At 40.3% G+C, this 12475-nt stretch overlaps 1 protein-coding gene across 1 annotated transcript in view; it reads left to right on the forward strand.

The window, feature by feature from the left end:
- Positions 1-12475, forward strand: part of ZBTB49 (zinc finger and BTB domain containing 49) — an 83566-nt gene that overhangs the window by 53473 nt on the left and 17618 nt on the right. Inside the window, exon 7 of the mRNA XM_069202878.1 lies at positions 3687-3848. Coding sequence (XP_069058979.1) covers positions 3687-3848 — 162 coding nt within the window. The remainder of the gene's footprint in view (positions 1-3686; positions 3849-12475) is intronic.

The following is a 12475-nucleotide window of genomic DNA, read 5'->3' on the forward strand; positions in this document are numbered from 1 at the left end:
TGTTTATCTCAGTTCTACTGATTTGTTTGCCCGCCTCCCTATTCTTGTTTTTGACTAATGCCTAGAGCATACCTTCAATCATTTTGATGCATGAGTTTTATCCTTTCACGGATGACATCAATAACTTCTTTTTTCTATTTGGCTTTTACCATTCCTTGGGAGACATGTTTTCTCTCTCTCTCTTTTTTCTTTCTCTCTCTCTCTCTCACTCTCTTTTTCTCTCTCTCTCGAACTCTTCTCTCCCTTTTTGTCTCTCTCCTCCTCCTTCACCCTCTCTTTCTCTCCCTCCTTCCCCTCTCGCTCCTCTTTCTCTCGCTCTCTCTACCTCTCTCTTCTCTCTCTGTCCCTCAACTTGCTCCCCATGAATCCTCAGTCTCCATTACATTGCTTTTTTAATAACTATTTGAATAATTCAACAATTGTGTGTGAGGAATAAAGAGCTGGTCTTTGCTCTTGAGCTACTTGCTTGTTTTGCTTTGCACCTAATCAAGCATGTACTTAGTTTTTTGTGTTGTTTTTTTTATTATTTTTTTTATTTGTTAATTTACCATGCTACAATGGTCTTTAATCTTAAAAAGCTAAAATGAAAATGGCCCCAATGGTTTGCAATGCATGCTCACACAGGCACCAAGGTGTATCTTGGAATGCTTTTTCTTTCTCACAAAAACCATTTTAGGTTTGTTGCTCATGCTTGCTTCACCTTAAAATATTTTTTCTCATAATTAAAAAAAAAATCAAAATGAATACAAATATTATAGGATTAGCCACAGAAGATAAATCCTCTGTTTTATGGTCAGATCACTACATAGTTCCCTTCTCGCTAGACATTCCTAGGAGAGCATAGAATCAGTCCCTCCCCTTGAAATCTAGATGGGTATGGTCAAAATTTTATGTGGTTAAATGGACGAGTAGTCTTAATGATTCCGCCCTATCACAAAGGGAGATTCTACGGAAATGTAGGAAAACTTTGAAAGCCGACTGTGTTTCTGAATCCTTTAGTCCCATGTAAATCACAAAAGTCCAAGCAGACTAGTGGCTGGGGTCTGTGGTATATTCCCGAGTTTATGGAACTTAAGAAAGAGGCTAAAAAAAAGGAAAGAATCTGGAGGAAATCGTACCACAATGTAAAGAAAGGAATTTACAGAAAATCAACAATAAAAATATCAATATGCAATAAGACAGACTGAATTTTACCAATTAAATACTAAAATTAAAAATGCTAGCAATTCCTTTAAGAAACTGTATCAGATAGAAAACGGCCTAATGAAGACAACAATGTGCACAACAGGCCCCCTCCTTCTGTTACTCGCTGTGTTGTTTGCAAATGCTTTTATTAATAAAGTAATCCATATCTTGAAACTCTTTGCCAAAAATGACAGTACAAAGCTCCACCGTTTTTAGAGTTTCAATAACCACAGCCCAATTAAATAATTTCCCCAGTATAAACAAGGAGGATACAGAAGGAAGTCTAACTTCTATAAAATCAGGCTCACCACTAGATCCAACTCCACCAGACATTTTGATAAAAGGCGGCAACGCTATCCTACCAATACTTAGACATCCTTAACAATTCCCTGATCAGTGGCAATGTTTTTCCTTCATTGAATCATGCCATAGTGAAACCCTTACTAAAGAAGCCTTTCTATCAGAAGGATCCACTTCTGATAGAAAATTATATACTGATCTCCCTACTTCCCATTGTAAGTAAAGTATTGGAGAAACATGTCAATAAGCACCTTTCCAGCTCCCTCACAGACAGGCTTCACATAAGGGAGCAGCACAGAGACCACTCTGCTAAAAGCCACAGCAGAACTCCTGGCCATTTTGGACCAAGGTGGCTCAGCAGCTATGATTATGCTTGATCTCAGCGTAGCTTTTGACACTGTATCACACCCTACTCTCATTCAAAGGATGAAGGAAGCTGGAATTATAGGCTCCTCCCACATTTGGCTTGCAACTTTTCTGGAAAAGAGAAGCTTCCCTGTCTGTGAAGAATCACTCTTTTCTGCCACTTACTCCATTGATTGTGGCATTCCACAGGTCTGTTCCCTGAGTCACACACGTTTTAATGTATCTGTCCTTCCTATGGCAGAGATAGTGCAGGCACACAACCTTGCACTCATGTCATATACTGATGACATGCAGCTTATTATAGCTCTCACTCCAGAAACAGGGCAGGCATCCTTACAACTAAATCAATGCCTAAAGCAGGTTAGGGAAAGGATGTCAGACTGCAGTCTTAAGCTCAACGAGGGAAAAACAGAGGTGCTGGTTGTTGGTAACAACCTCTCTAGGTGGGAGAAACTAACATGGCCAGATTCCTTTGGAGAACTCCCACAACCCTCCCAGGCAGGGAAAAGTTACGTTTTTTGCTGGACAATAATTTTTCGATGGAAATTCAAACCCAGGAAATTGTCAGCAATGTGTTTTGGACTTTTGAGAACCCTAAGGAAAGTCATTCAGTGGCTTCTCCTAACATCGAGGTTAGTGGTCATACAGGGATTGATCAACTCTTGTCTTGGTTACGATAACTCCCTCTTTTTGGGAAGCCTCAAGTATGTCATAAGACGACTGCAGTTCGTCAAAAATGGTGCTGCACAGACTCCCTGAAATATCATTCAGCCGCCCAAGCCTTAGTCACCATGCACTGGCTTCCAGTGCAAAAAAGGATCTATTTTAAAGCTCTATCCATGGTCCATCAGGCAATACAAGGAAAAGGTTCTTTATTTGTTCAGCAACTTCTTATCCCCCACATTCCTAGTAGGCCTGTATGATATGGAAGTTTAATGTTTGTGACAGAACCTAAGATCAGAAAGGTGAAGATGTGGGGGACGCTCCTTTCATATTTGGCTCCCAAGTTATGGAATAATCTCCTCACTAGCCTTAGATTGGAGCAACCGGAAACCACCTTCAGGAAACTCCTGAAGACTCATCTATTAAATGTTTTTAAGTGTCAGCTTTGTCAGATCCTCTAAATGAGTCAAGGAACCAGTGGGTGTGTCTGTCTTGGCTCTGGGAGGCCCTGCGCTATACAGAAACACCTGAACTGAACTGCACATGGCCGTTGTTGCATCACAACCCCTTTGCACGCATCAGCAGCCATCTTGGAATGGTTTATCTTTATCAGTGAAAACCTTCCAAGATGGCCTCTCATGCATTATTATGTTTCATTGCACATTGGCGTCCATTTTTGCTTTTTTGCTTTTTTCTCATGCCATTGCAAACAAGTATTGTCAAAGCAAATAGCTCTGCACTCTCCTTTTAAGGGAAATACCTATTGACATTGCCATTGAATGTTTCAGAGTGGTGACTGGGTATTTGTAACTGCATAATTCAATACATATTTCTCTTTAATGCACTTATAGTTCATCTTACTTATGTGAAGCATTTTATGATTGACGTGCTAAAATGTTTGTTAAAACGAAGTGGGCTAAGTGTATGACTTTTGTTTCAGAGACTAACTCAACTTTGTAGTATAAGTGCTGTAATGTGGAAGAAGTGACTAAATACTACATTTTGGCTAACATAACTAAGTATCAAACAGGCAGTAGAATTACTGGAAGTATCTGTTGAGCTTCAGCTCTACCATAATATATTTCATGATCTCATGTCTCTTAGCTGTGTGGTTGCTAAAGAAATTGGCACAGTGTATTCATGAGAGACTAATATGTGATATCTTCTTTTAGGATTTAGTAATTTCAGCAATTTAACGGAACATAAAAAGACTCATACAACTGATAAAGTGTTTGTTTGTGATGAATGTGGAAAATCCTTCAATATGCATCAAAAGTTATTAAAGCATGGGATCAGACACAAGGGGGAGAGACCCTACAGCTGTTCATCATGTGGTGAGTAGTAATATTTTCATGCATGAGTAAACCTAGAAAGATAGCAATCCCTCATCATTTTCATGTACTTTAAAGTTGTTACCATTAAACAACTAAGGAACCATTTTAGAGTTTGTCCGACAGGGTACTCAGCCACATACCTGGTGGAGTACCCTGTCTGCCAAACAACAGGCGCTCATGCTATTTAGAATCAGCGATGGTGTCCTGGCTCCAGCTCTCAGAAAGCTTCAGAGTAAGGACATCGGAGTGGCCAAATTATTTACAGCAGATGGATTGATATATCTGTGTTCCTTTTCCTGCACCATCATGAAAATCCTTGCAGTCTCAAACGGGAAAAATAGAACAATCCTCTTCAGAAAACACAAAGAGTGTGGTGGGGTTCATTGTGTTTTTTGTATTCCAATTTTTGAAAAGCAAAAAAGTTTGTGATCGCCTGAAAACAGGAGCAGGCACCAAACTTGCAGTGCCTTCAAAAGAAGCGCTGTGAAATGACAAAGATCACCTGCGCCGGCGATGGTCTTTACAAATGGGAGTCTTCTGTCCACCAGGGTGGCAGACATAATACCCTCTCCCACCCTGATGTGCAGATAACCGCCAAACTGTAAAAGATTTTCACTTAACAATATAAGTAGATAAGTGCAGCTTATGCTATAATACAAACACAATGCAAATTGCCCAAAAGTTCATCCCTTGCTTGTCGAATTCACTTGAAAACAAGACAACAAGAAAAAAATATTTAAAAAATCTATTTTGTAGGGGGATGGTGGTTCAGTGCGCTTATTTTTATCTCTTTCAAATGCAATTATCTGGGGTTCATCAATTTGAATCCCGAGAAGGCCTTCTATCCTTCAGAGATGAGTAAATTGAGTACTAGAAATTGATTAATATTGGCATATGTTATTTATAGTGTAGAAATGGCAGAAGTGTGCTATTTTGTGGTAAATAAATAAAAAAAATTATAATAGAATTATTATTATAATTGGTGTTGTAATGATTTGGTAAAAGAAATAAAAACAGAGGCATTGAATATTTGAAAAATACTTGGAGAACACAAAAAATGTTGCAAAACGAAAGTATTTGCAGAGAAACTGGAGCTCCAAATTAATGATATACATGAAGGAGGAAAATATAACATTTAACAAATGTAAGAGTAAGACCAAGTTTGGAATTGTGAGGCAGATGACGATTTAAAGGTTGTAACTCCGAGACTGAAGGGTGAAAGGCAGAAATTTGAGGAGGAGGGCTAAGAATAAAATAGATTATTGTCAAAATCCGTAAGTAGTATAATTCACGAGCAACACATACAACTCATACCTTTTTGTGAATGTGTACTTCCGCATTTAAATGATAAAGTACAGTGAAAGATTGGTAATTAGAAGTCAATTTATGGTTAAAAGAATTTTGGTGACGCTGGAGGACCCACTTCAATACTTCATGGTAAATGAGGGTCCTTAGGAAGATATTGCAAGTGTTTGCTGCATATATGTAATGCTGGTGGGCCAGCGCTGAACGTGTGAAGTTCTGCTTCACATAAATTGGAAGAGACTGACAACTGAAAGCTAGCGAGGCAGTGAGACATCTGTGGTGGCACAAGTAATGCAAATCATGAGACAGGATATCTTCTGAATTACATAATCCACAGCATTATGTTTTCATTAGGGGCTGGGATGCCAGACATATCTTACGAAAGTACACAGCAAAGCAATTATGGTGTCTATTACCATATGTCTCGATGAGTGATGAGCAAACTATTTATTTTGGACTCTTGGTTGCAGGGAGGTGAATTGTGTTATGATAAGACAGCAAAAGTGCTTTGTTCATTGAGCTCTTTCTAATGCAGTAGTTTACAAAATTACACTCTGCAATCACAGAAGCACAAGTTGCAATCTATTAAATGTAATTTGGGAGTCAGAAAATGTTTTTCGACTTTCAGTGTCTTTTTTGACTCATTCCAGATCACAGAGAGGAGAGGGCATGAGAGGAATATCCACTTTCTCATTGTGAGTCACAGCGATTTGCATCATTGAATTGTGGTCACAATCTAGTGATAGGTTGCCAACAACTGAGGTGGAATATTAACCAATTCGTAAAATTAAAACTGCTCTCCTGCAGCAGCTTCCACCTTGTGAATAGTAGCTTTGACCTTGTGAAGAACGGCAGTGGTCCAGGGATTCTCCTGATTTTTTGCATTATATTGCTACAGTTCAGAATCGCTTCCTACCTCTTGTCGAGATCTCAAAGCACTTTACAGACCACGGGTCCGCGGAACTTGGGTCACATTAAAAAAAAAGACAACAATAAGGTTAATGCAAATGCAGGGATTGTATGTGTGCTGTCCATCGCAGGCTTCCAGTCCTGCATTTGTAGGCATTCTCAGGCAATAGCTAAATGGCTCAAATGATTAATACTGATTAGTACTTCGGTTTTGACATAATGTGGACAATTGGAGCATGTCAAAATTGGACTAAAACATGTGCAGTATTTACGTATCCCCAAAACTAATGTTTGGAATGAAACGCAGGATCCAATTTACAGAACTCGGGCAATGTTATTAAAATATCTTTCAGCGTAAAATGAATCAGTCTGATAATCTGCATTAGCGTGTCAACTGCTATCAAAAAAACAGAATGGGCAAACACATTCGACGGAATTACTCTTTGGGTGTTTGTTCTCAACCTCAACAAGGGATCTTTATTATGGAAACCAGTAAACGCAATACTGTTGTAGAGACATCTGTGATGCTGCTGCCTGTCACTGATGTTCTTTGCCAGCAGGCCTGAGACTATGCTCAACATGGGCCCTGCATCCCTGCTAGGTAATAGAGCAGTCTCCCTGCATATCTCGCAAGACTCGCCCATCTCTCAATATGAATAGAGTTTGAATTTCCCAAGGATACGTTGACTTTGAGCATGACTCCTTTTACATCACTGAATGGAGCCTCTATGGATGATTTATCCTCTTAGACATTTGGCTGCAGGGGAGTAGTAGCATCCATGTATTCCCAAGGGGCCCGTTCCTGCAAGTAGGAGCGTAAGAGTATGCTCAAAATGCCTCAGCATAACACTTACTTTGCCTCGTTTTTTTCACTGCTCTTCCACTCACCACGTGTTGTTGAGAGGAGTTTGGTCTCACTACTTCACCAATATATGTGCATGTGGACACCATTTGTCAATAAACAAGGTTTGTCCACATTTTTCTGAAATGTTCATGTTTCATGTTTTCATCTTTTCAGGTCATCACCATCAAGGGTAACTAATTTTCAATTTATTAGTCAGACATAAACTATATACTTGAGCACTTCCACCTTCTTAGTAAAGACTAGGTTTCTTAGGTCCTGAAGAATCGCCACCAGATCCGTAGGGACTGGTAGAGCGAGAAACATGTTGACCGTGATTCCTGTAGTGTAGATTATGGCTCTTGCACAGGTTTGAGTTTCCCGTCTCTAAGAGTTATTAGTTGGAGAGCCCTTAATCTTTTCCTTTCTTTTCCACTTTACCGAGGAACATTTGAACTTTATACCATATATTTTCCCCAATGGTTTTAATCTTAACATAGGTCCCCAGCTGTTTGTCCTTATTAAAATAGTCCAGTCCAGAGCCTATAGTCAATTTTAATTGCACTCCTTCTAGTCCTTTTCACTCTGCACTCACCCTGGCAATCTTGATCAAAAGATCTCTGACAAAGAGCCCCTCTGGTGCTTATTAGGCATTGCAGTGCCGGCCTGACGAGAAGCATTGCCCAGTGATGAAGCATGTCACCAATTGGTGAGCGAGGGCACTTGCTTCTGACTCTCTGTGATGTTTGTTGACCTGTGGGCATGCCTCCTAATTGGTTGTGTGGTCACTCTTCTCGGATGTGTGTAGCTTGAGTAGTTATACGTTATACCTCCATGCATCATCTGACCCCAGTTGAGTGGTGACCATACTGGGTCCCTGACTAGTTCTTGTTTGCACGTCCAGTCTTTCTCACTGCAAGGAACAGGTGTAGAAGCACACGTGATTGATATTTAAGGTGGATGGTGGTTCAACAACACAGTGGGCTTGCCAGTGGTATGCCAAAGGCAGGCCGATCTGCATCCATCCACAACCTAAAATGTGGCCAAGGCCAGATCGTTGATCCAATCTCTTCAACTAATATATGTTATTTTGGTAAGCAACAGTTTGCTTTTACCACACAAAGAATTCTATTACACACTTTGTGGTTCTAACTCATTATGTTGAGCTGATACAACCAATTCTTCCCCATTTATACCTAGGCAACAAGTGGCTTTGATTAACATGAGATTTTTGGCGAAGAACCATGATTAGTTTTCCAAATGTATTTTTGCTGGGAATTTATGGGATTTATTGTTTCTAACTGAATCCTGGTTAAAAAAGACACCACTACCCAATGCTTCTAGTAGTTCTTCTAACTTATATAATTTCCTGTGTTGACTGCAGTGGACAGACAGTGGCTGGGGTAACAATAATACATTGGGAGGGTCCACAAAGTTCTCCAAAAAAGAACCTATGGGCACAATAATGCAGAATATCTAACTTTCAGTGATTAACTTAATGCCATTACTACATATTCTGTAAATTTAGTTTGTTGACCTGGTGCAGTTTGAAACGTAATTTTCCAGTCTTATTGCACCTCTGACACTTACATTATTAACCATGGGTGATTTTAGTATCTGAGGAGCATTAGCTACTTTTCACACTTTTAGTAAGATAACTGAACCATGTACTGCTCTAGGCTTGCAATAACTGGTGATGGGAAGTTCCCAGAGTGCAGGCCACTGTCTTCATCTGAATTTTTAATTTAATGAATCAGTTACAGATTTGAGGTCTTTATCCATCACTTGATCTTATCATTATACTGTTATCCTTTCCATGCAGTCCTACATTAGACAAAAGCAAACATAAGCACACAAATTGAACCAGTCTAAAATCAGTACCAGTAGCATAACAGCTGTTCTTCAGATTAGTTCAAGTGAACAGCAACCTCTTTACTTAAGCTTTTAATGAATAATCACCCTTAAAGTGTCACTCCCTCAATGCTTCAAGCCTTCGGCACCTTGACTGGGTTTATAAACAGCTGGAGCATGTCTGCTGTTGGAGCAATGCTCTTTAGGCTAAAATAGGAATACTCAATAGCTCTAAAGAGCGATTAAAAAGAGCTTAAGAAATGTTAATCTTTTTGTCTGCTCCTCTCGCTCAATCTAACAACTGTCCTCAATACTATACAGTTGTCACGTGGGACTGATTTTGGTTGAGCTGTATGCCAAATGGTCTCAGTGCTCAATAATTAATTTGCATCAACTACAGTGTTCAAATAAATTGTCAACAGTCTTATGGATGCTCAAAAATAATTGCAAAAAGGAATAATGCTGGTTTTAGACATCAGTTTCATCATGCATTCGTCGTAATTTATAACATTTGCCATGATACAAAATGTTAAGGTGTGATAGGGTGAATTAAACAGTGCAGGTGACACAGTGCTCACATATAAACAAAAATACAAAATCCAAACTGTACATATCTGTAATAAACTGTAGGTTTCCCAATGGTAATGCCAAGCAGTGACTGTCTAGGGTACTCCATAAATGGGGGCTCTACCTTTTTTCCTGAATCAAAGCTTAGATTTTATGGGAAAACAAGTCAGCGTTTCGACCTCGGATAACTCAAGAGGTTTCCTCAGAACGCAGTTGTCTATCACGCACACCTATGGGAATTGTAAAAGTCAATATAAAAACAAGCATACTCAAGTCTAATAATTACTCACCTCGGGACAGTCCCAACACCATAGAGAGAAATGTAACATGCATTTCTACTTAGCTCACCAAACATCTACTATGTATGGTGCTGTCACATTGGTTTCCACCACAACCAATGTGACAGGAACGAGGAATATACAAATCACCCTCAGACGATTGAATGACTTCATCCCTGCATACCCATCCACACCAGGAAAAGTCACCCAGACCCTTATCATCAGTCGCCTTGACTAGGGCAACGCTCTATTTGCCATAATCTTGAAACAACTTCTCAACCACCTCTAGACCATCCAGAAAACCTCAGCCAGACTCGTCCTCGGCCTCCCCAGAAGTACCAGGATCACCCCCCACCTCAAAGGCTCTCCACTGGCTCCCTGTACAGCATGCTGCCTCTCCAAACTCTTCACCCACACATACAAGGCCCTTCCCAACACATGACCCGCCTGCCTCTCCTTCAACTGACTGACGCGAGTGCTCCGCTCAGCCACCCTCACTCAGGCATACGTCCCTCGCATCCGTCGCAGACTGGCGGACGTCCTTCTCCCACCTCATGCGAAGACCTGGAACAGCCTTCCCCTCCATCTTCGCACCGCTTCCTCTCTTACTGTGGTCTGAAAACAACTCATGGCCTGGTTCTTCGACCACCACGGCCAGGGGGACGAGACTTGCAGCTCTACTACAGCGTGTGGGGCGCCCCCCTGGGATGACAAACTTCTGCTCTACATGAACCGAATGAATGAATGAGTGATTGATTGATTGATTGATTGATTGACTGACTAAAAATAGTTGTCGAAAAAACAAACTTTCCCTGCCCATCCCAGAAATACTTACTTCAAACCATCCTCCTAATTACTCCACCATATCCCTTTAGTGTGGTTTCCAGGCTCATTCATTTAACTGCAACAGCCCAGTGAGTGAAGCACCATCACACCAGGATGCTTCCAGGCTCAACAAGGCCTTCTAATCACCTCAGCGTCGATCTTTACAATCCCTCTGTAACTGTAACGTTTAGGAAGATGCGGCTGATGCACCTAGATTATCTAACATCAAGTGGTCTGGCTACTAAACCATCAACCTACCGCTGCCATATTGCAGGTATCGCAAGCCCACGGTATCTCACTATAAGTGGGGCCAGCTACTAGAACTACAACCACACGACTATTAATTCAAGTGCTCCTGCTACTTTACAACTCAAACCAATGTCGCATATGTCAGTAACCTCCAGACACAGGTACTATAAATCGCTCCTTATGCAAACCTTTATAAAAATGGAAGCATTACAATTATAGTACAGGAAATATATACCCACTTGCAGTGCAGGGCACCTAATGGCTGCAAGTCCCCCATTTATACAGACTGAATCCCCACAGAGTGTAAAGGGTCAGTATGAGCCCATTCACCCTAAGATTCAGGAGGTCGTACTAATCTTGCTTACCTAGAGTATTATTGAAACCTATCCTATGGTATGCTTAAACATAGGCAGTCCTGCGTATTGCTATCATTTAACAACTGGTAACTGTTTAAATTCAACATGTATGAAACACAGTTATTAAATGTGAAATACATCATTGCCATTGTAAAAATTAAAAACTCAAAAAATGCCCTATGTTTCATCCTCTGTATCATAAGAGTCAGGTTTCATGTGATCAGGCAGGACATCTACCAATACTCAATTACAAAATGTTCAAAATTGTGCAACTGATAGACATCTCATTTCATCAACATCGTTAAGTCCATTTTAGGAGGTGCTTTTCAAAATGTCCATCCATTTCCACTCTTTAATCCTCAGTAGATTTGTCATGTTACCTCCTCTCTTCGGCATGTAAACAACTTCCAAGACTTGCCAGTATATGTCATTCTCAAAATGGCCATGCTCTTTAAAATGTTTTATCAATAGGCCCCTTCAACCCCACATCTTATTCTGCCCCTATGCTGCACAATCTGTTGACGAATCATCTGGGATGTTTGACCCCTGTGTACAAGCGTGCAAGGACACTGAATCACATTGATTACATTGCAGGTATTTCAATTTGAAAATCATTTTAAGATAAACGTTCTATCATTCATTTTCCATTTTTCTGTATCTCCTTTGAATTTACAAACTGAATAATTACCACACCTGAAGTGACCCACAACCACAGGTAGACCCCACAATGTGCCTGTGTTCTTTGTTCATGTTCCCTGTATGCCTTAACTACATAGTCTTTGATATTTTTATTTCTTTTGAATGCAAACAGTGGGGGTTCGGAACAGATGTCATTCAACATGGGCTCAAATGTAAGATAATGTTTTTGACCTCATTGCAGACGGAAGAGAATGTAATTACCTCTCTTTTGTTCCTCATTCCTACGTCTGGCCATCAGTAATTCTTTCCAAGGAAAGCACACACTCTTTTTAGTGCCCTTGAGATTATTTTCTTGGGATAGCCTTTCTTCAATAATTTCTGTTTCAGTATATTGGCCTCCTGGAAGTAATCTTCCTTATACGCGCAACCCCTCCGTATATAGAGAAATTGTCCGTATGGTAGATTGTCTCTCAGGTGGTGACTGTTGTACAGAAGTGAGTTGGTATCTGTGGGCGTCCTATATAGGGTAGTGTATAATTTACCATCCAAATGCCTAACTAACAGGTCAAGAAAGTTAATTTACTTTTTTGTCTTATTGCATGGTGAAATGTAGGTCCTGACTTTAATTGTTGAGCCACATGTTAAAGTTCTTTAGTTTAACCTCACTACCTTGTCAAATGCAGAAGACATTGTCTATGTATCTCCTCCAGTGCAAGGTTTAGATATGGATTGGACGGATACACTGTTTCTTCTTCAAATTCATTTACAAAGAGATTCAGCGCGTCCGGAGCAAAGCTAGCCCCGTCG

Source organism: Pleurodeles waltl, chromosome 1_2 (genome assembly GCF_031143425.1).
Source record: "Pleurodeles waltl isolate 20211129_DDA chromosome 1_2, aPleWal1.hap1.20221129, whole genome shotgun sequence".
Taxonomy (NCBI): Eukaryota; Metazoa; Chordata; class Amphibia; order Caudata; family Salamandridae; genus Pleurodeles; species Pleurodeles waltl.